This window comes from Ranitomeya imitator, chromosome 3 (genome assembly GCF_032444005.1).
Source record: "Ranitomeya imitator isolate aRanImi1 chromosome 3, aRanImi1.pri, whole genome shotgun sequence".
Lineage (NCBI taxonomy): Eukaryota > Metazoa > Chordata > Amphibia > Anura > Dendrobatidae > Ranitomeya > Ranitomeya imitator.
The window spans coordinates 844,095,646-844,119,436 of record NC_091284.1 but is presented as its reverse complement, the minus strand read 5'-3'; the positions used below and the strand labels follow the sequence as shown (position 1 = coordinate 844,119,436).

Sequence of the window (23,791 nt, the reverse complement as noted above, 5' to 3'; positions counted from 1 at the left end):
GCCCCAACATACAATGTAGTCTCCATATCTGAAGACCTAAGTACCCTCTACACCAGTATGAGTGAGATTCTAAGCTGCCATTTTGTTGTTTCTGAGGTGATGTCACCCAATACTTGCTTGGAAGCTCCCACTTGTAGGTGAAGGTCTCCTCCAGTTCTTGTTATGGCTGCTCAGTTGTAGGGTGGTAAGGACATCTACCAGTTCTTAAATCGCATCCCTCAGTTGTAGGTGAGGTCCTCTCCAGTTCTTGCTGTCCCATCCCCCAGTTGTCTGTGAGGATGTCTCCCAGGTCTTGAAGTCTTATCCTACGCTTATTGAAACCTACAAGAGAAAAAAGTAAATGAAAACCCTGATATAACTAAGTAAAAAAGCAAAAATGCATTTAAATAACACAGAGTTTTTAGTAATACTGTTTTTTGATCAAAAAATAGCACAAAAGCCATCCCACCTCGTCACGGTAACTCTGATCGGGACAGTCCTAAACTATCTAATATTAAAACCTTACCATGAGTCAATGTTGACCTCAGTGTGAATAAGGGCAGATGAAAGGACTGAGCCCAAAAAGTGAAACACTAGACTAGGGAAGCCTTATATAGTTTCTAGCTCAGAAACAGGGAGGCCACACCCCGGATTGCACAGAATGCAACAATACACAGAAAAAAAAAAAAAAAAAACACAAAATTGAGCTTAACTTAAGATGGTATACATGCAGAGGTAAAACGCATGTTCAAAATGGCCACAAAACATTAAAACCTACAAGAGAAAAAAGTAAATGAAAACCCTGATATAACTAAGTAAAAAAGCAAAAATGCATTTAAATAACACAGAGTTTTTAGTAATACTGTTTTTTGATCAAAAAATAGCACAAAAGCCATCCCACCTCGTCACGGTAACTCTGATCGGGACAGTCCTAAACTATCTAATATTAAAACCTTACCATGAGTCAATGTTGACCTCAGTGTGAATAAGGGCAGATGAAAGGACTGAGCCCAAAAAGTGAAACACTAGACTAGGGAAGCCTTATATAGTTTCTAGCTCAGAAACAGGGAGGCCACACCCCGGATTGCACAGAATGCAACAATACACAGAAAAAAAAAAAAAAAAAAACACAAAATTGAGCTTAACTTAAGATGGTATACATGCAGAGGTAAAACGCATGTTCAAAATGGCCACAAAACATTAAAACCTACAAGAGAAAAAAGTAAATGAAAACCCTGATATAACTAAGTAAAAAAGCAAAAATGCATTTAAATAACACAGAGTTTTTAGTAATACTGTTTTTTGATCAAAAAATAGCACAAAAGCCATCCCACCTCGTCACGGTAACTCTGATCGGGACAGTCCTAAACTATCTAATATTAAAACTATTGATGAGGATGTCTCCCAGTTCTTGAAGTCTTATCCTACGCTTATCGATGAGGATGTCTCCCAGGTCTTGCTGTCTCATGCCCCAGTTGGTGATGAGGATGTTGCTTAGTTATTGCTATGGCCTTCCTCAGTTGTGGGTAAAGAACATCTTATAGTTTGTGGTGGTGATTTATCCCAATTCTTGATGTCTCGTCCCCTAGTTGTTAGTGAAGACGTCTCCCAGATCTTGTGTTCTCCTTCCCCAGTTGATGAGGATGTGTCTCAGTTCTTGCTACAGCCTCCCTGAGTTGTTTGTGAGGATGTCCCCTTGGTCTGGCCTCCCTGAGTTGTTGGCGTGGGCATCCACAGTTCTTGATGTGGCCTCCACCAGCTGTTGGTGAGGACATCCCCTAGTTCTTGTAATGTCATCCCTTAGTTCTTACTATGGCCTCCCCCAGTAGTTGCTGATGACATCTCCAATTTTTGATATGGTCTCCCCAAGTTGTTTGTGAGGATGTCCCCTTGGTCTGGCCTCCCTGAGTTGTTGGTGTGGGCGTCCACGGTTGTCACTGTGGCCTCCCCCAGTTGTTGGAGAGGACATTTCCAGTTCTCGCTGTGGCCTCCTCCGTTGTTGATGAGGGGTAGCATTATTTTCCAAGATCTAGATGATATAATTGTACAGAATAGTGATTGCTGTCATGTGACTTTTCAGCAGGGATTGTAGTGAAAGGTCTTGTGTCGTTCAGCCCACCACCCTGATAGAACCGAGTCTTGCTTTGATGGTTGGTGTTTGTCCTCTTTTTGGATGTCGCAGCTTTACATGGAGCTGAAAATGGAAATCATTCAGGCTTTCAGCCTGTGCCCCATAACCAGACCTGACTGAGCCCTCTCGTCCTGTGATGCTAGGTTTCCCATTAGGGGATTATTAGTGATTATTCTGGCAGCTAATTCTTCATTGGTTGGTAAGTTTGGTATGTCTTCTCTTCCAGGGTCCATGTCTCAGCCATCCTCGCACCCCTCACTAACGTCTGAGGAGCTGTCTCGGGGTTTAGCCGTGGAAAAGTTTGACATGGTGAAGAAGTGGGGGATCAACACATATAAAGTAAGAGTGACCTGAAGTGCTGTCATCCTTGCTCTGCCCACCCTGCCATCCTCTACCCGCCTTGCCAGTCTATGCCCGCCCTGCCATCCTCTACCTGCCCTGCCATCCTCTACCCGCCCTGGCATTCTCTGCCCACCCTGCCATTTTCTACCCACTCTACCAGTCTATGCTTGCCCTGCCATCCTTTACCCGCCCTGGCATTCTCTACCCACTCTGCCACTCTATGCCTGCCCTGCCATCCTCTACCTGCTCTGCTATCCTCTACCCGCCCTGCCATCCTCTACCCACTCTGCCACTCTATGCCCAACCTGCCATCCTCTACCCGCCCTGCCACTCTATGCCCACCCTGCCATTCTCTACCCACTCTGCCACTCTATGCCCACCCTGCCATTCTCTACCCACTCTGCCACTCTATGCCCGCCCTGCCATCCTCTACCCACTCTGCCACTCTATGCCCACCCTGCCATCCTCTACCTGCCCTGCCATCCTCTACCCGCCCTGGCATTCTCTACCCACTCTGTCACTCTATGCCCGCCCTGCCATCCTCTACCCGCTCTGCCATCCTCTACCCGCCCTGCCATCCTCTACCCACTCTGCCACTCTATGCCCACCCTGCCATCCTCTACCCGCTCTGCCATTCTATGCCCACTCTGCCATTCTATGCCCGCCCTTCCATCCTCTACCCACTCTGCCATTCTCTACCCTCTCTGCCACTCTATGCCCGCCTTGCCTTCCTCTGCTTACCTTCTCCGCCGGTCTTCCATGATACTGGGCATATTGTAATGTACACTGCCTGTCACACCTGAAATCTTGTATTATTGTCTTCTTTGCAGTGCACAAAACAGTTAATCTCAGAGCGGTTTGGCCGGGGGTCTCGCACAGTGGACTTGGAGCTGGAGACCCAGATTGAGCTTCTTAGAGACACTAAGCGGAAGTATGAAGGCGTCCTGCAGCTGGCCCGGGCGCTGACCGCACATTTCTACAGCCTGGTGCAGACACAGAGGGCCCTGGGGGACGCCTTCTCCGACCTGAGCCAGAAGTCCCCAGAGTTACAGGTTAGTGACGCTCCTGAGCACGAATCATGTCACCACTGACCAGTGAAGATCTGCTTTACACATCTATGAACATTCCTATCACCTCCATACAGTGCCGCTTCATACGCGAGCCCCTCGGAGCCATATCCATATTCTTCCAATATCTCACCATATCCAGTCATATATATCCTGCAGAACAACTGCTCCACCACCATGTCCTGTTCACATCCCCTCCAGATCCATTCCACAGTACGTGGGATATCTCCTCCACCACCTGGGGCATCTCCACCACCTGGGGATAGCTCCACCACCTGGGGATAGCTCCACCACCTGGGGATATCTCCACCACCTGGCATATCTCCTCCACCACCTGGGATATCTCCTCCACCACCTGGGGCATCTCCTCCACCACCTGGGGATATCTCCACCACCTGGGGATATCTCCACCACCTGGGGATATCTCCACCACCTGGGGATATCTCCACCACCTGGGGATATCTCCACCACCTGGCATATCTCCTCCACCACCTGGGATATCTCCTCCACCACCTGGGGCATCTCCTCCACCTGGGGATAGCTCCACCACCTGGGGATAGCTCCACCACCTGGGGATAGCTCCACCACCTGGGGATAGCTCCACCACCTGGGGATAGCTCCACCACCTGGGGCATCTCCTCCACCACCTGGGGATATCTCCTCCACCACCTGGGGATATCTCCACCACCTGGGGATATCTCCACCACCTGGGGCATCTCCTCCACCACCTGAGACATCTCCTCCACCACCTGAGACATCTCCTCCACCACCTGAGACATCTCCTCCACCACCTGAGACATCTCCTCCACCACCTGGGGCATCTCCTTCACCACCTGAGACATCTCCTCCACCACCTGGGGCATCTCTTCTACCACCTGGGATATCTCCTCCACCACCTGGGATATCTCCTCCACCACCTGGGATATCTCCTCCACCACCTGGGATATCTCCTCCACCACCTGGGATATCTCCTCCATCACCTGGGATATCTCCTCCACCACCTGGGGCATCTCCTCCACCACCTGGGGCATCTCCTCCACCACCTGGGGCATCTCCTCCACCACCTGGGATATCTCCTCCACCACCTGGGATATCACCACCACCACCTGGGGCATCTCCACCACCACCACTTGGGATATCTCCTCCATCACCTGGGATATCTCCTCCATCACCTGGGATATCTCCTCCATCACCTGGGATATCTCCTCCATCACCTGGGATATCTCCTCCATCACCTGGGATATCTCCTCCATCACCTGGGATATCTCCTCCATCACCTGGGATATCTCCTCCATCACCTGGGATATCTCCTCCATCACCTGGGATATCTCCTCCATCACCTGGGATATCTCCTCCATCACCTGGGATATCTCCTCCATCACCTGGGATATCTCCTCCATCACCTGGGATATCTCCTCCATCACCTGGGATATCTCCTCCATCACCTGGGATATCTCCTCCATCACCTGGGATATCTCCTCCATCACCTGGGATATCTCCTCCACCACCTGGGACATCTCCTCCACCACCTGGGGCATCTATTCCACCACCTGGGGCATCTCCTCCACCACCTGAGACTACATTACCTGCTTATCCTCCCAACTACACTGCTGCCTGAGACATCACCACCACCACCTGGGGCATCTCCACCACCACTTGGGATATTTCCTCCACCACCTGAGACATCTCCATCACCACCTGGGATATCTCCTCCACCACCTGGGGCATCTCCTCCACCACCTGGGGCATGTCCTCCACCACCTGGGGCATGTCCTCCACCACCTGGGATATGTCCTCCACCACCTGGGATATCTCCTCCACCACCTGGGGCATCTCCTCCACCACCTGGGGCATCTCCTCCACCACCTGGGATATCTCCTCCACCACCTGGGGCATGTCCTCCACCACCTGAGACATCTCCACCACTTGGGGCATCTCCTCCACCACCTGGGGCATCTCCTCCACCACTTGGGATATCTCCTCCACCACCTGGGGCATCTCCACCACCACTTGGGGCATCTCCTCCACCACCTGAGACATCTCCACCACCACCATGCCCGCACACATTCTCACGCCGCTGTCTTCAGCCAGTAGTGATATTCATACTGTGACTCTTTGCATCTCAGGAGGAGTTTGGGTACAATGCTGAGACCCAGAAGCTGCTGTGTAAGAACGGCGAGACCCTGCTGGGCGCTGTCAATTTTTTTGTGTCCAGTATCAACACCTTGATCAATAAAACCATGGAGGACACGTTAATGACGGTGAAACTGTACGAGACGGCAAGGTAATCATAGCCGCTATGTAGTCATCACTGCGCGGAGGACTAGTTGTGTTCTGCTGCACTTCCTTCATTGTAGCCACGTATAACTGTGATAACATGGTGAGAACACGGCCGTGGCACGGAAACACGGATTGTGCTGTGTGACCGCCATATTTACCACTGATACATCGTGCCAGAGTCTTATATCACTGCCTGTTTAGTCACTGCTTATTCCAATTACTTACAAGCAAAACACAAGCTTAGATATCCCAGCAATTAACCCAACATTATCGATAGCTGCCAGCACCCGGGGCCACATATCGGGGCCCCATACTGTAGTGCCTGTAGTTGGAATTCACCGTTGTAGATATGTAGACTTCTCCCGTAAATCCAGACATCTCTGAGTGTCGTGTTGCCTTGCAGGTTGGAGTTTGATGCGTACCGGGCTGACTTGGAGGAGCTGAGTCTGGGACCTCGTGATGCAGCCACTCTCTGTCGCATTGAGGTCGCTCAGCAAAACTTCCATGCCCATCGCCACAAATACGAGAAACTACGAGGAGATGTGACCATCAAACTGCGCTTCTTACAGGAAAACAAGGTACGACCATGGCAAACACGAGTGAAGTCATCGCCGATCTTCTGTGCCTTCTCCTGTTCTCCAGGACTTTTCAAAGATTCTGGCTAGTGCTTCTTCCATTTTCTCTGCTAACTCTTTCAGTTCCTTAGGACGTAAGGCATCTGGACCACGAGATGTAAATTAGCGACGTGATCCCTCACCATCTCTCTGTTTATGGATAGAGTGGATTATTTTATTCCTTCGATGGTACCGTGAAGATCAGTTGATGTTACATTTGCTTTCTTAGAGAACACGGATGCAAAATAGAAATGTAAAAGTTCGGCTTCTCAACATCTTTTCCGACCACTTCACCCTTTTCATCTTGTAAAAGTCCTATAACCTCTTTGACTTAACATTTGAGGGGTATGCCAAAAGCATTTTTTTTTTACTGCTTTTGGTCGCTCTTGCAAGCCTCATTACTGGCTTTAGCCTTTCTAACACTTACCTGCAGACAGAATTATATTCTTTAGATATGTCCTCCTCTTTCCAGTTTACATACATTTATTTTTTCCTGTTTAACAAGTGATAAGTTCTGTGTTCCTTCCCGCCTGTTCTCTTTAAATGCTTCCAACTCTTCCTTCTTTTCGGGATTGTTACCATTTGTGTGGTTAGAATTTAATTTAGCAAAATCTCCCATCCTTCTGGGACATTTCTGTCCTGTAGAACATCCGGCATTGGACCTGCCTTTCCGAAGTCCATCTTTAACGTTTTGAGTCCTCTCTGGAATTCCTCCTCTTGTAATCCAAAATTTGAAGACAGCATACATCCTAAATTCCCAACCACCTTTATTTCCTCAACCATTTTCTCCTTGTTGGTAAGAATTATTAACAAGATTGCAGATCCTCTTGTTCTCACTTCTACCTTTTTTCTCAGCAAGAGAAGATAAGAATTTTTTGGAGAGAGATTGATGAGAGAGATTCCCAACAAATATCTGGATAGTTAAAATCTATCATGATCACTACGTTGTACTTTTTTGAGGACAGAGACATAGTAACATAGTAACATAGTAACATAGTTAGTAAGGCCGAAAAAAGCCATTTGTCCATCCAGTTCAGCCTATATTCCATCATAATAAATCCCCAGATCTACGTCCTTCTACAGAACCTAATAATTGTATGATACAATATTGTTCTGCTCCAGGAAGACATCCAGGCCTCTCTTGAACCCCTCGACTGAGTTCGCCATCACCACCTCCTCAGGCAAGCAATTCCAGATTCTCACTGCCCTAACAGTAAAGAATCCTCTTCTATGTTGGTGGAAAAACCTTCTCTCCTCCAGACGCAAAGAATGCCCCCTTGTGCCCGTCACCTTCCTTGGTATAAACAGATCCTCAGCGAGATATTTGTATTGTCCCCTTATATACTTATACATGGTTATTAGATCGCCCCTCTACATCTAGAGACATCTGGTGTAAAAAGAGTTTATCCATATCTTCAGTCTGATCAGGTGGTCTATAACACCTACAACAGTGTCCTTTCTCTTCTTCTCTCCTTGTATTCTTACCCAAACAATTTCTACAGAGCTACCAGTCTCTGAAGCTTTGATCTCTGTAGAGATATACATTTTTCCAACATGCAATGGAACACCTCCTCCCCTCCTGTTAATCCCGTTTCTAATAAATAAGTTGTAGACTTCAAGGTTTGTATTCCAAGCATGGATATCGTCCCACAAGTTTCAGTGATGCCTTTGACATCATATCTCTCTTCCTGTGTAGCAGCTCCAATTCTCCTTGTTTGTTTCCCATGCTCTGTGCGTTTGTATAGACACATTTTAGTTTGTAGTCGGTTTCTATTGCTCCTCTGTTTTTGTTCTTTGTTTCGACTTCTGATAGAAAGGTTCCCTAAAAGAATTCATTAGCTGCATATGTTTTCCTGGCCGTATGTTTACCATCTCATATTGCTCTAGCTTAAAGCTGTCCTGATGAGTGTAGCAAGGCGTCTACCAAATATGACATTACCACGGACATGGCTTTCTCGATTGATGTTACCACAGTGATGGCTTACTCTACTGATGTTACCAGTATCATGTCTTACTAAACTGACATTACCTGGCCATGGCTTAGTCAACTGACCTTCCCGGGGTCAGCCCTTAATCTACTGGCACTGCTGGGGTCAGGGCTTACTCTATTGACGTTACCATGGCAATAGTCTACGCGACTAACGTTACCGCAGTGATGGCTTACTCTACTGATGTTACCTGGTCATCGCTTACTCTACTGACATTGCCTGGAACCTGGCTTACTAAACTGATGTTAGCACGGTCAGGGCTTACCTTATTGACATTGCTGGCATATGGGCTTACTCTACTGACTTTTACCGGGTAAGGGCTTAACCTACTGACACTACCATGGTCATAGCTTACTCTACTGATTTTACCGGGTCATGCTTTCTCTAACATTACCACGGCTATAGCTTTCTCGATTGACGTTACCGCTGTCATAGCTTACTCTACTGAAGTTACCTTGCCATGGCATACTCTACTGACTTTACCGGATCAGGGCTTACTGGACTACCACGTTAATGGTTTACTCTACTGAAGTTACCTGGTTTTGGCTTCTCCTACTGATGTTACCAAGTCATGGCTTACTCTACTGACATTGCCGAAATTATGGCTTACTCTCCTGACATTGCCGGGATCATGGCTTGCTCTACTGATGTTGCCACAGTCCTAGCTTACTCTGACGTTAAAGGGAATCTGTCACCTAATTTTGGGCCTAAAAACTGTGGCCACCGCCATCAGGGGCTTATCTACAGCATTTTGTAATGCATTATGTAATGCTGTAGATAAGCCCCCTATGTAACATGAAAGATACTGATATTACCTAGCCATGGCTTACTCTACTGACGTTACCGGGTCAGGGCTTATTCTACCGAAGTTACAATGTCCATAGCTTACTTGACTAACGTTACCACGTTGATGGCTTACTCTACTGAAGTTACCAGGTCATGGCTTACACTACTGACATTGCCAGGATCATGACTTGCACTACTAGTGAAGTGAAAACCATTCCCGGCGACTACCTCTTGAAGCTCATCAAGAGCATGCCAAGAGTGTGCAAAGCAGTTATCAAAGCAAAAGGTGGCTACTTTGAAGAACCTAGAATATAAGACATAATTTCAGTTTTTTCACACTTTTTTGTTAAGTATTTAATTCCACATGTGTTAATTCATAGTTTTTATTCCTTCAGTGTGAATGTACAATTTTCATAGTTATGAAAATACAGAAAAATCTTTAAATGAGGTGTGTCCAAACTTTTGGTCTGTACTGTAGTTGGGAGGATAAGCAGGTAATGTAGTCAGGATATAGCCAGAGGTCGGTACACGGAGCAGCAGTGTAGTTGGGAGGATAAGCAGGTAATGTAGTCAGGATACAGCCAGAGGTCGGTACACGGAGCAGCAGTGTATTTGGGAGGATAAGCAGGTAGTGTAGTCAGGATATAGCCAGAGGTCGGTACACGGAGCAGCAGTGTAGTTGGGAGGATAAGCAGGTAATGTAGTCAGGATATAGCCAGAGGTCGGTACACGGAGCAGCAGTGTAGTTGGGAGGATAAGCAGGTAATGTAGTCAGGATATAGCCAGAGGTCGGTACACGGAGCAGCAGTGTAGTTGGGAGGATAAGCAGGTAACATAGTCAGGATATATCCAGGGGTCAGTACACGGAGCAGCAGTATAGTTGGGAGGATCAGCGGGTAATGTAGTCAGGATATAGCCAGAGGTCGGTATGCGGAGCAGCAGTATAGTTGGGAGGATAAGCAGGTAATGTAGTCATGATATATCCAGAGGTCGGTATGCGGAGCAGCAGTGTAGTTGGGAGGATCAGCGGGTAATGTAGTCAGGATATAGCCAGAGGTTGGTACACGGAGCAGCAGTATAGTTGGGAGGATAAGCAGGTAATGTAGTCATGATATATCCAGAGGTCGGTATGCGGAGCAGCAGTATAGTTGGGAGGATCAGCGGGTAATGTAGTCATGATATATCCAGAGGTTGGTACACGGAGCAGCAGTGTAGTTGGGAGGATAAGCGGGTAATGTAGTCAGGATATAGCCAGAGGTCGGTACACGGAGGAGAAGTGTAGTTGGGAGGATAAGCAGGTAATGTAGTCAGGATATAGCCAGAGGTCAGTACACGGAGCAGCAGTATAGTTGGGAGGATAAGCAGGTAACATAGTCAGGATATATCCAGGGGTCGGTACACGGAGCAGCAGTATAGTTGGGAGGATCAGCGGGTAATGTAGTCAGGATATATCCAGAGGTTGGTACACGGAGCAGCAGTGTAGTTGGGAGGATAAGCAGGTAACATAGTCAGGATATATCCAGGGGTCAGTACACGGAGCAGCAGTATAGTTGGGAGGATCAGCGGGTAATGTAGTCAGGATATAGCCAGAGGTCGGTACACGGAGCAGCAGTGTAGTTGGGAGGATAAGCAGGTAATGTAGTCAGGATATATCCAGGGGTCAGTACACGGAGGAGCAGTGTAGTTGGGAGGATAAGCAGGTAATGTAGTCAGGATATATCCAGGGGTCAGTACACGGAGCAGCAGTATAGTTGGGAGGATAAGCAGGTAATGTAGTCATGATATATCCAGAGGTTGGTACACGGAGCAGCAGTGTAGTTGGGAGGATCAGCGGGTAATGTAGTCAGGATATAGCCAGAGGTCGGTATGCGGAGCAGCAGTATAGTTGGGAGGATAAGCAGGTAATGTAGTCAGGATATAGCCAGAGGTCGGTACACGGAGCAGCAGTGTAGTTGGGAGGATAAGCAGGTAATGTAGTCAGGATATATCCAGGGGTCAGTACACGGAGCAGCAGTGTAGTTGGGAGGATCAGCGGGTAATGTAGTCAGGTTATGGCCAGGGGTCGGTACACAGAGCAGCAGTAGAATTTTGAGGATATGCAGCAGGTAGATGGAAGCTTGACTACAGGCTGGTAGCTCAATAATCTCGCAAGGAAGGGAGTGCAATGCTAAGTTTAAGTAGGGTATTCAATCAGTGTGGAGCCAATCAGAAACTCAGGGTTGAGACCATCAGAAACAACATAGGTACAAGTATTTGGGTTAGGACGGAACTGTCCAGCGAGCTGCTGGGTTCGAATCCTGACACTTACTCTACTGACTTTACTGCGGTCAGGGCTCACTCTGCTGATGTTAGTGATACTGTGACTCTTCCTACAAATCCATGGTCACTACTCACTTCTGACTTGTCCTCAATCATCGCTTCCACTACTCGGTTTTTGTAGTGATTGCATTTTAAGCTTTCCTTCTATTTAATTCCCACTAACCTCTCATGTCTCCTCTTAGATTGTAGCTTGCCAGCAGAAACCTCACTCCTCTTGGTATCTGGTCATGTGTTTACTCTGCAATGTCTTTACTTTTCAGAAGGTGCTTGTACAGACATTAAAGTGCTGCCGAGTATGTTGGTGCTTGTACAGACAAAGTGCTGCCGAGTATGTTGGTGCTTGTACAGACATTAAAGTGCTGCCGAGTATGTTGGTGCTTGTACAGACACTAAAGTGCTGCCGAGTATGTTGGTGCTTGTACAGACACTAAAGTGCTGCCGAGTATGTTGGTGCTTGTACAGACAATAGTGATAAAACGATTACACATTATTATTATTTCATGCTGCTTTGCCATGATCTCCATTCACGTACATGAATGTTGTGCCTCACGTGTCGTCCTCTCTTCCAGGTGAAGGTCATGCACAAGCAGCTGCTTCTCTTCCATAACGCCATCTCCTCATATTTTGCTGGGAATCAGCAGCAGCTGGAGGCTTCACTGCAACAATTCAACATCAAGCTGAGCAGCGCGGCCAGCGACAAACCTTCCTGGCTGGAGGAGCAGTGACCCCTCCATTCTGTATGTGTTTGTGTTTGCGTGTGTACCGTATTTGTAAGTGTCGTGTGCATGAAGGTTTGTGTGTGTATCATTATCGTGTGCCGCTGCGAGCGTCCTTTGTCTGCTAGAATCTATCATTCTGTGTGACTACAGATCAGTGTGTGTGACGGCATGTCCGATACTGTGTGTTATGCAGGTTGTGGGCAGTCACCACATCATAAAAGCCAGTATAAAGCCCACATACCTGGCCTAGCACTGGTCATCCTGCTTCTTCTGACCCAACCAGGTGCACGTCACACTACTCCACCATCCTCCGGTTCCTTCCCCTCTCCTCTCTTCTGAAAACACCCAGGCCACAGTCTTCAGGTCTCCTCCACTTTCCTCTTCTGTTGACAAACACTCCACTGTATTTCAGGTCCCCTCCGACCTCCTGTCTTCTGTAGACATTCAGTCCACTGTTCTTCAGGACCCCTCCGCTCTCCTCCTTTCTTTAGACGGCCACTCCACTTTTCTTCAGGTCCCCTCTGCTCTTCTCTCCTCTGTAGGCATATACTCCATTGTCCTTCAGGTCCCCTCTGCTCTTCTCTCCTCTGTAGGCATATACTCCATTGTCCTTCAGGTCCCCTCTGCTCTTCTCTCCTCTGTAGGCATATACTCCATTGTCCTTCAGGTCCCCACTGCTCTTCTCAATTGTGTGGACATCCAATCAACAGTTCTTCAGGTCCCTTCCAATCTCTCTCCTCTCTTCTGTAGACATCCAGTCCCCACTGATCTTCAGGTCCTCTCCACTATCCTCTCTTCCGTAGACATCCACTGTTCTTCAGGTCCCCTTCATTCTCCTCTCTCCCATAGACATCCAGTCCACTGTTCTTCATGTCCCCTCCTCTCCCTTGCAGACATCCACTCCCCAGCCTTTCAGGTCTCCTCAGCTCTCCTCTCCCCTGCAAACGTCCGCTACAATGTTCTTCAGGTTGCCTTCCGCTCTCCTCTCTTTGAACAGTCCACTGTTCATCATATCCCCTCAGCTTTCCTCTCCTCTGCAGACTTCCACTCCACTGTTCTTCAAGTCCGCTCCTCCCCTCTGCACATATCAAGTCCACTGTTTTTCAGATCGCCTCCACTCTCCTATCTTTTCTTCTGTAGACATCAACTCTAGTGTTCATCAGGTCCGCTCTCCTCTCTCCTGTAGACATCCCCTCTGCTTTTCTCTTCTTTAAACATCCACTCCACTGTTCTTCAGCTCCCTTCAGCTATTCCCTCTTCTGTAGAATTCCACTCCACTGTTCTTCAGGTTCCTTCTGCTCTCCTCTTCTCTGTAGACATCCACTCCACTGTTCTTCAGGTCCCTTTAGCTATTCCTTCGTCTGTAGACCTCCACTCCTTCAGGTCTCCTTCGCTCTCCTCTTTGTAGACCTCCACTCCACTGTTCTTCAGGACCCCTCCGCTCTCCTCTTCTTCTGTAGACCTCCACTCCACTGTTCTTCAGGTTCCCTCCGCTCTCCTCTTCTTCTGTAGACCTCCACTCCACTGTTCTTCAGGTTCCCTCCGCTCCTCTCTCTCTGTAGACATCCACTCCACTGTTCTTCAGGACCCCGCCGCTCTCCTCCTCTTCTTTAGATCTCCACTCCACTGTTCTACAGGACCCCTACGCTCTCCTCTTCTTCTGTAGATATCCACCCTACTGTTCTTCAGGACCCCTCCGCTCTTCTCTTCTCTGTAGACATCCATCCCACTGTTCTTCAGGTCCCCTCTGCTCTCCTCTTCTTCAGTAGACATCCACTCCACTGTTTTTCAGGACCCCTCCGCTCTCCTCTTCTTCTGTAGACCTCCTCTCCACTGTTCTTCAGGACCCCTCCGCTCTCCTCTTCTTCTGTAGACCTCCACTCCACTGTTCTTCAGGTTCCCTCCGCTCTCCTCTTCTTCTGTAGACCTCCACTCCACTGTTCTTCAGGTTCCCTCCGCTCCTCTCTCTCTGTAGACATCCACTCCACTGTTCTTCAGGTCCCCTCCGCTCTCCTCTTCTTCAGTAGACATCCACTCCACTGTTCTTCAGGACCCCTCCGCTCTCCTCTTCTTCTGTAGACCTCCACTCCACTGTTCTTCAGGTCCCCTCCGCTCTTCTCTTCTTCTGTAGACCTCCACTCCACTGTTCTTCAGGTTCCCTCCGCTCTCCTCTTCTTCTGTAGACCTCCACTCCACTGTTCTTCAGGTTCCCTCCGCTCTTCTCTTCTTCTGTAGACCTCCACTCCACTGTTCTTCAGGTTCCCTCCGCTCTCCTCTTCTTCTGTAGACCTCCACTCCACTGTTCTTCAGGTTCCCTCCGCTCCTCTCTCTCTGTAGACATCCACTCCACTGTTCTTCAGGTCCCCTCTGCTCTCCTCTTCTTCAGTAGACATCCACTCCACTGTTCTTCAGGACCCCTCCGCTCTCCTCTTCTTCTGTAGACCTCCACTCCACTGTTCTTCAGGACCCCTCCGCTCTCCTCTTCTTCTGTAGACATCCATCCCACTGTTCTTCAGGTCCCCTCTGCTCTCCTCTTCTTCTGTAGACCTCCACTCCACTGTTCTTCAGGTTCCCTCCGCTCTCCTCTTCTTCTGTAGACCTCCACTCCACTGTTCTTCAGGTTCCCTCCGCTCCTCTCTCTCTGTAGACATCCACTCCACTGTTCTTCAGGTCCCCTCTGCTCTCCTCTTCTTCAGTAGACATCCACTCCACTGTTCTTCAGGACCCCTCCGCTCTCCTCTTCTTCTGTAGACCTCCACTCCACTGTTCTTCAGGTCCCCTCCGCTCTTCTCTTCTTCTGTAGACCTCCACTCCACTGTTCTTCAGGTTCCCTCCGCTCTCCTCTTCTTCTGTAGACCTCCACTCCACTGTTCTTCAGGTTCCCTCCGCTCTTCTCTTCTTCTGTAGACCTCCACTCCACTGTTCTTCAGGTTCCCTCCGCTCTCCTCTTCTTCTGTAGACCTCCACTCCACTGTTCTTCAGGTTCCCTCCGCTCCTCTCTCTCTGTAGACATCCACTCCACTGTTCTTCAGGTCCCCTCTGCTCTCCTCTTCTTCTTTAGATCTCCACTCCACTGTTCTACAGGACCCCTCCGCTCTCCTCTTCTTCTGTAGATATCCACTCCACTGTTTTTCAGGACCCCTCCGCTCTCCTCTTCTTCTGTAGGCCTCCACACCACTGTTCTTCAGGTCCCCTCCGTTCTCTTTTTCTGTAGGCCTCCACTCCACTGTTCTTCAGGTCCCCTCCGTTCTCTTTTTCTGTAGACCTCCACTCCACTGTTTTTCAGACTCCTCCGCTCTCCTCTTTTTCTGTAGGCCTCCAAACCACTGTTCTTCAGGTCCCCTCCGCTCTCCTTTTCTCTGTAGACATTCACTCCACTGTTCTTCAGGTCCCCTCCGTTCTCTTCTTCTGTAGACGTCCACTCCACTGTTCTTTGGACCCCTCCGCTCTACTCTTCTTCTGTAGGCCTCAACACACTGTTCTTCAGGTCCTCTCCGCTCTACTCTTCTTCTGTAGGCCTCCACTCCACTGTTCTTCGGACCCCTCCTCTCGCCTCTTCTTCTGTAGACCTCCACTCCACTGTTCTTCAGGTCCTCTCCGCTCTCCTGTTCTTCTGTAGACCTCCACTCCACTGTTCTTCAGGTCCCCTCCGCTCTCCTCTTCTTCTGTAGGCCTCCACTCCACTGTTCTTCAGGTCCTCTCCGCTCTCCTGTTCTTCTGTAGACCTCCACTCCACTGTTCTTCAGGTCCTCTCCGCTCTCCTCTTCTTCTGTAGACCTCCACTCCACTGTTCTTCGGGACCCATCCGCTCTCCTGTTCTTCTGTAGGCCTCCACTCCACTGTTCTTCAGGTCCCCTCCGCTCTCCTCTTCTTCTGTAGGCCTCTACACCACTGTTCTTCGGGATCCCCTCCGCTCTACTCTTCTTCTGTAGACCTCCACTCCACTGTTCTTCAGGTCCCCTCCACTCTTCTCTTCTTCTGTAGACCTCCACTCCACTGTTCTTCAGGTCCCCTCCGCTCTACTCTTCTTCTGTAGACCTCCACTCCACTGTTCTTCGGGACCCATCCGCTCTCCTGTTCTTCTGTAGGCCTCCACCCCACTGTTCTTCAGTTCCCCTAGACTCTACACTCCATGGTCATGAAGCAGTTTGCTGATGTATAACTGCTTGAAGTGTAACATTTTTGTGCAATGTTAAATTGTGCAAGTTTTGGTGTTTTCCGCCAGCCTCAGCTGACTGACTGTGGATAGAGCTGGTTTGGGCCACGACCAACTGCGCTTGACAATGTACTTATAATTTACACCTCAGCGGTAGTGTAACGTATGACGGTAAGGTGCTCTAACCTCGACTGATGTAGATTTCTGGTGGAAGCATGGCAGTGTAAAGATGCACCAGATTCAGTAGGAGGTGCCCAGCTGTTAATGAAAGGAGCGCTGGAGACAGATGCCCCAGATTTGTAAAGCCTGGCGTGCATAACGTCAACTCATGTCTCCTAATCCTCTGTCAGCTGTGTCCAGAATCTTTTGCGCTACCACCATCCTCTTACTGGTCTCAGTGGTGGAGACACTGGTGCTTGGCTGTATGTGGATGCTTCTGGTATGATGGGTCCGTTTACATGGGGCTGGCACTTTTCTGCAGTCGTCCTAGCATTACTTCTAGCAGTCCACGGTGATTTCCTTTCATCATTTCTTGTAGCAGGAGCCCCTGTCATAAAGCCAGGGGGGTCCTGTAGATTTGGGGAGGATGGTTGACAGAGGGGCTTTAGTACCAGGGGTATATTTTAGTTTTAGTTCACACACACAATGACTGAGGCTAGTAAGTGACCTGAGTGCGGCACCCTCGGTGTGAGGGCGGTGTGTGGACCCCGGAGGTGCTCCTCATGTGGGAATGCTTTGTACAACACTGCTTGTGTGCAGCGAGTGTCGGGGTCTACACTCCTGTGAGTGGACGGATGCGTTTTCTCCTTGTACATTTCAGTGTGTCTGACTGTGAACTCCAGATGTGTGCATGTGTGTGGTGGAGTGTGCGAGCACTGCGGCATTATTACACGGCGCAGTGTGTGCCCTTAGGGTCCACCGCTAACCAGATTCCACCCCTGTGTAACTAACATTGGGCCATGTGCTTGTTCCCTGCCCTGTAGTACAATAACTATTTATGAAGAGATTGTTCCTTGGGAATGGTTTGTGGGTGCGATGCTCCTTCTGGGGTCTCGCAGGCCGGGGAGGTCATCTCAACTCAATGAGGAGCATCTGTTACTAGAACATTTCTGTATATCTGAATAAATCTACTGAAGAGTCTGTGGTGTCTGAGGCTCACTGTGTCACTGATCCAGGTCCGCCAAGATGGGCAGAGCGTGTCCTGGTCACAAATCGCACCTCTCTGATCCAGGTCTACGTCAGCCATGGAAATGGATAGAAGAAGAGCCCATGAAACTCCAGCGCTTCCCGGTCACACCTGGCATGTCATCGAGCAGATCCTGCCTCTGTATTACTACTGTGTTATCATTCCCTGTCTCCATGTTTGGGAACATCTCGGAATTTATCTTGTGCAGGGGATGGTTGCATGTAGGTCTCCAGGCACGGAGCAGGTGCCATCTTACAGTGGAAGTGTACAAGCCATGAGGTGTCTGTGGAGGCTCTAGGGTCACTAGATTGGCTGAACGTTTCTGCAGGTCCCATCGTGTCCTCAGTAAGGCCGTACCACTGCCCTTCTCCTGCTCCTTCTTGTGCAGGCTGTCTCTACTCCTACTCCAGTGCCTCCGGTCATTTCTCCCATGGCTTTGTTTTGTTTTTCCCGTAGAACCCTGTCATTTCTCCTGAGCCCACTGTGGATTTTTCTTCTAATCTTCCTTTTGCTGCTGCTCTATTTGCTTTTCTTTCTTTCTATTCTCTTTCTGTAGCGGCCTTCGTGCTCCTCTTCCTCCTGCTGACCCACCTGTTGCTACTGTTCATGCTCCTTCCTTTTGCTTCTGTTATGCTTTTCTCTTGCTTCTCCTGTTGCTACTGTTATACTTTTTCCTCATGTTTCCACTCCTCATACAGCTTATGTTCCTGGTTCACCTCCTGTTGCTCCCTTTGTTCCACTCACCGCATCTTCTGCTGCTGCTGATTACACTCCTTGCTGCTCCTTCTGTTGTTACCTTTTATGCTGCTTACTTTCCTGTTCCTCCTGCTGTTACTCTGCCACTTTCTACTTTTTTTTTTTGCTGCTGCTCTTTATGTTGCTACTGCTTTATATGTCATGTATAATACCCAGGGGTCACGCAGATGTCACCAGTTTGTCACAGATGACACCGGAGAGATCACCCAGATCCCACCACTATCACCATTGTGTCAGGGAACACAACTCCGCTGCCTTCAATCATCAGGACAATTATGGAATTGTCTGATGAGTGATGGATGAGGTCACAACTGCATCCACTATTAGGTCAGTTATTGGGGAACTCACATAGAGCACATGGTACGTACACCTGTGATTCCAACGCATGCTTTCATGAGATGAAGCTTATGCTTGGGAAGGCAGTTCTGCTCCTCTGCGTAAACAAATGGTTGCAATTACCTGATCACTTCAGGGGGCAGCTGCTTCAATTGAGATGAGTGTCAGATTTCGCTTTCTTTCATTTCCCTTGCATCAATTTGTTTTTCCCTTCCTCATATATAATTAATTTTCTTTCTTGCCCATATGTTCCATGTAAGGATGAGATGACCCCTCCCTGGAGAGATCTTAATTTCTCTCTATGACAATGCTGCTAATCCCCCTGTTGCTGCTACTGTTCATTCTTCTCTTGTTACTTCTCCTCCTTGCTGCTCCTGTTCATGCTGCTTCTCCTGTTGCTGCTGTTTACACTGCTGCCTTTTTGCTTCTCCTCCTGCTGTTCATGCTTCTCTTGTTACTCTTCCTCCTCGCTGCTCTTTTTTTATGCTGCTTCTCCTGTTGCTGCTGTTCATGTGGCTTTTTCCTAAGCCTCCTCCTTTAGCTGCTACCCTCGCTCCCACTGCTGATCATGATTCTCAGATCTTTTTATAGGGAGATTGTTCCATTGTTTGGGTTTTTTACTGCGGAAAAGACATTCTGAGAGACAGGCAGGGATGACAGAGTTGTAGGTATGACACTTCATAGAGACATTCAGATCTTGAATTTTGTTTGCTAATTCTTGCAGAACTTCCGTAGAGTTAATTACTGTTAACAAACACGACACCCACAGATGCATAAATCATGTAGCCGGAATATCATATGAGACAGACAGGAGGGAGGAGCCTGCGGAATACCAAGCTGGATACAAAGCTAGATAATTAGTGCTCAGCCCCGCCCACTACTACTGGAGCGACTGGTCCAACCGCCTCCTCCGCAGGATCTGTCAGTCCTCATCCTCTTGAGAGACTGCCAGACTGCTCCATCCTGAGGACAGACACCATCTGCAGAGAGACACTGCCAGACTTGCTCCATCATGAGGAGAGATGCTCCATCTATAGGGAGAGACTGCTAGACCTGCTCCATCTGTAGAGAGAGACTGCCAGAGGTGCTCCATCCTAAGGAGAGATCCTCCTTCTCTAGGAAGAGACTGCCAGAGGTGCTCCATCCTAAGGAGAGATTATCCTTCTCTAGGAAGAGACTGCCAGAGGTGCTCCATCCTAAGGAGAGATGCTCCATCTGTAGAGAGAGACTGCCAGAGGTGCCCCATACTAAGGAGAGATCATCTGTAGAGAGAGACTGCCAGAGGTGCCCCATACTAAGGAGAGATCATCTCTAGGGAGAGACTGCCAGAGTTGATCCATCTTGAGGAGAGATCCTCCATCTCTAGGGAGAGACTGCAAGAGGTGCTCCATCCTAAGTAGAGATGCTCCATCTGTAGGGAGAGACTGCCAGAGTTGCTCCATCCTAAAGAGAGATCCTCCATCTCTAGGGAGAGACTGCCAGAGGTGCTCCATCCTGAGGAAAGATGCTTCATCTGTAGGGAGGGAGAGACTGCCAGACTTGCTCCATCCTAAGTAGAGATGCTCCATCTGTAGGGAGAGACTGCCTGACGTGCTCCATCTTGAGGTCCTCCATCTCTAGGGAGAGACTGCCAGACGTGCTCCATCTTGAGGTCCTCCATCTCTAGGGAGAGACTGCCAGACGTGCTCCATCTTGAGGTCCTCCATCTCTAGGGAGAGACTGCCAGACGTGCTCCATCTTGAGAGGTCCTCCATCTCTAGGGAGAGACTACCAGAGGTGCTCCATCCCGAGGAGAGATGCTTCTTCTGTAGGGAGGGAGAGACTGCCAGAGGTGCTCCATCCTAAGTAGAGGTCATCTGTAGAGAGAGACTACCAGAGGTGCTCCATCCCGAGGAGAGATGCTTCATCTGTAGGGAGGGAGAGACTGCCAGAGGTGCCCCATCCTAAGGAGAGACTCCATCTGTAGAGAGAGACTGCCAGAGGTGCTCCATCCTAAGAAGAGACTCCATCTGTAGAGAGAGACTGACAGACGTTCTCCAGCCTGAGAATACAAAGTCTTTGAAGGTGCCGGCTGTCCGGGCGCTGTATACTTTCCTGAGATGCAGATCATCTTCTAGATCCAGTAAGCACACTCCATCCTTCAGATGTAAAGTGTGAGGAGACACCATCTAGAGGCATCTGGTTAGACAGGCGCATATTCTATAGAGAAACACTGCATCGAATAGAGACATTTAACTCTGAGAATGTTGATTAAAGGCTGTCACCTCAAAGAGACAGATAAATAATGTAGAGACTGCTGAGAAGTAATTTATTTGATCCTCTGGAGATTTCCAACCTCCATATCCAGCTGTATAATTGTGCCTTCAGTACACTCCTAGGACCTAGATCTTCATGTAATAGTGGCATTTAGTGAAGGATCATGGATTGGCTCCAGGGAAGAGAACCTTCGGAGTGATGCGTAGGACCACAGGAGCAGGACCCTGGTGTATATAGAGCCTCATGTCCTTCAGAGACTTCTATGTAACTGATTTGATTGAGGCTTGTATAGAGGTATTGGAAGTGCCGGTATGAACTTGGGATACAATTCTCATCGGAGTCTGTGAAATGCTAGAGACAACCAAGAACTCAAAAGAACGCTGGTTTCATTAATGGTTTACAGACAAAGAGTCTACACAATCGTCTTAGATGCTCTTCCAAGAGGAGTGACCCGACCCCAGCACTGTGAGGTGAGTAATGCTGATGGAGATGTAGCTGCTGATGTGCTCGAGCATCTTCTGGCGGGATTCTTTCTGACTGCATAGTCATGTAGACACAGGAAAGATATATATCTTGGTACCGTGTTAGCCAGTATATAGAAAATATTTAGAATTGAGAGTCCTCAGTGGTTGATACCTTTTAATGGCTAACTGAAAAGATGGTAACAAATTGCAGATTTCGAGACTACACAGGTCTCTTCATCAGGCAAAGACTGATGAAGAGACCTGTGTAGTCTCGAAAGCTTGCAATTTGTTACCATCTTTTCAGTTAGCCATTAAAAGGTATCAACCACTGAGGGCGCTCAATTCTAAATATTTTAGTCATGTAGACAACATCTGTGTCTTGGAGATGGTGGAATGAGGCTGGAGTTAGTAATAGGAGACTGTTGGTCATTATTTAAGATTGAGGGGGGATAATGGTCATTAGGTCGAATTTGTAATCAGTTCGTTGTGAGGATATCATGAATAAGATTTATGAGTGAAGTCTATGTTGTACTTAGAGAATCTGTCAACTCAGTAAATGGTCAGAGGTTTGACATACCAACACTATAATCCACCAGTTCTGCACCTTCATACACCATGCCCCACTATTTTATTACTGTTATATCTCCCACTACGACAAATCCACCAGTCCTCACACATTTTATCACCAATCGTGCACCCTCATATAGCTCATCTCCATGTCATACTTCCACCTACTACTAATCCACCAGACCTCCACCTTCTAACATCCCTGACCACCTACCATGATTCTGTCACTGTCCTACCTCTGCTTACTACTAATCCACCAGACCTCCACCTTCATACATCACTGACCAGCTACTATGATTCTGTCACTGTCCTACCTCTGCTTACTACTAATCCACCAGACCTCCACCTTCATACATCACTGACCAGCTACTATGATTCTGTCACTGTCATACCTCTGACTTCTAATCCACCAGACCTCCACCTTCATATATCACAGACCACGCTCCAACATCCTTCTGCTGTCATAACTCCAACTACTAATAATCCAGGAGTGATGAGATATAAGTTGATGGTAGGTGGTCCATGATGACTTCTAATCCACCTTCATACATTACCTACCACCATGATTCTGTTACTATCATACCTCTGACTTCTAATCCACCAGACCTCCACCTTCATACATCGCTGACCATCTGCCATGATTCTGTCACTGTCCTACCTCTGTCTTCTAATCCACCAGACCTCCACCTTCATGCATCCCTGACCACCTACCATGATTATGTCAATATCCTACCTGTCTTCTAATCCACCAGACCTCCACCTTCATGCATCACTGACCAGCTACTATTATTATTATTATTTATTCTTATAGCGCCATTTATTCCATGGCACTTTACATGTGAGGAGGGGTATACATAATAAAAACAAGTACAATAATCTTAAACAATACAAGTCATAACTGGTACATGAGGAGAGAGGACCCTGCCCGCGAGGGCTCACAATCTACAAGGGATGGGTGAGGATACAGTAGGTAGGGTAGAGCTGGTCATGCAGCGGTTTGGTCGATCGGTGGTTACTGCAAGTTGTAGACTTGTCGGAAGAGGTGGGTCTTCAGGTTCTTTTTGAAGGTTTCGATGGTCGGTGAGAGTCTGATATGTTGTGGTAGAGGGTTCCAGAGTAGGGGTGATACGCGAGAGAAATCTTGTATACGATTGTGGGAAGAGGAGATAAGAGGGGAGTAGAGAAGGAGATCTTGTGAGGATCGGAGGTTGCGTGTAGGTAAGTACCGGGAGACGAGGTCACAGATGTATGGAGGAGACAGGTTGTGGATGGCTTTGTATGTCATGGTTAGGGTTTTGTAGTGGAGTCTCTGGGCAATGGGGAGCCATTACTATGATTCTGTTACTATCCTACCTCTGATTTCTAATCCACCAGACCCCCACCTTCATACATCACTGACCACCTACCATGATTCTGTCACTGTCCTACCTCTGACTTCTAATCCACCAGACCTCCACCTTCATACATCCCTGACCACCTACCATGATTCTGTCACTGTCCTACCTCCGCCTACTACTAATCCGCTAGACCTCCACCTTCATATATCACTGACCATCTACCGTGATTCTGTCACTATCCTATCTCTGACTTCTAATCCACCAGACCTCCACCTTCATACATCCCTTATCACCTACCATGATTCTGTCACTATCCTACCTCTGCCTACTACTAATCCGCCAGACCTCCACCTTCATACATCCCTGATTACCTACCATGATTCTGTCACTGTCCTACCTCCACCTACTACTAATCCACCAGACCTCCACCTTCATACATTACCGATCACCTACCATGATTCTGCCAATATCCTACCTCTGACTTCTAATCCACCAGACCTCCACCTTC

At 48.3% G+C, this 23,791-nt stretch overlaps 2 protein-coding genes across 7 annotated transcripts in view; both read left to right on the top strand.

The window, feature by feature from the left end:
- The window catches only part of ARFIP2 (ARF interacting protein 2), a 55,270-nt gene extending 37,750 nt beyond the window's left edge, over positions 1–17,520 (top strand). For 3 of the 6 annotated variants that reach the window (XM_069759614.1, XM_069759616.1, XM_069759615.1), the window contains 5 exons: positions 2,337–2,449; positions 3,283–3,504; positions 5,646–5,803; positions 6,203–6,377; positions 12,076–17,520. In XM_069759614.1, the coding sequence (XP_069615715.1) occupies positions 2,337–2,449; positions 3,283–3,504; positions 5,646–5,803; positions 6,203–6,377; positions 12,076–12,231 (824 nt within the window). In that variant the 3' untranslated portion in view covers positions 12,232–17,520. The remainder of the gene's footprint in view (positions 1–2,336; positions 2,450–3,282; positions 3,505–5,645; positions 5,804–6,202; positions 6,378–12,075) is intronic. The other 3 variants (XR_011319463.1, XR_011319461.1, XR_011319462.1) reach the window with 3 other exon arrangements.
- A 2,109-nt stretch (positions 17,521–19,629) lies between these two features.
- The window catches only part of LOC138671875 (FH2 domain-containing protein 1-like), a 157,188-nt gene continuing 153,026 nt past the window's right edge, over positions 19,630–23,791 (top strand). Inside the window, exon 1 of the mRNA XM_069760006.1 lies at positions 19,630–21,385. The gene's annotated coding sequence lies outside the window, so the exon portion shown is untranslated. The remainder of the gene's footprint in view (positions 21,386–23,791) is intronic.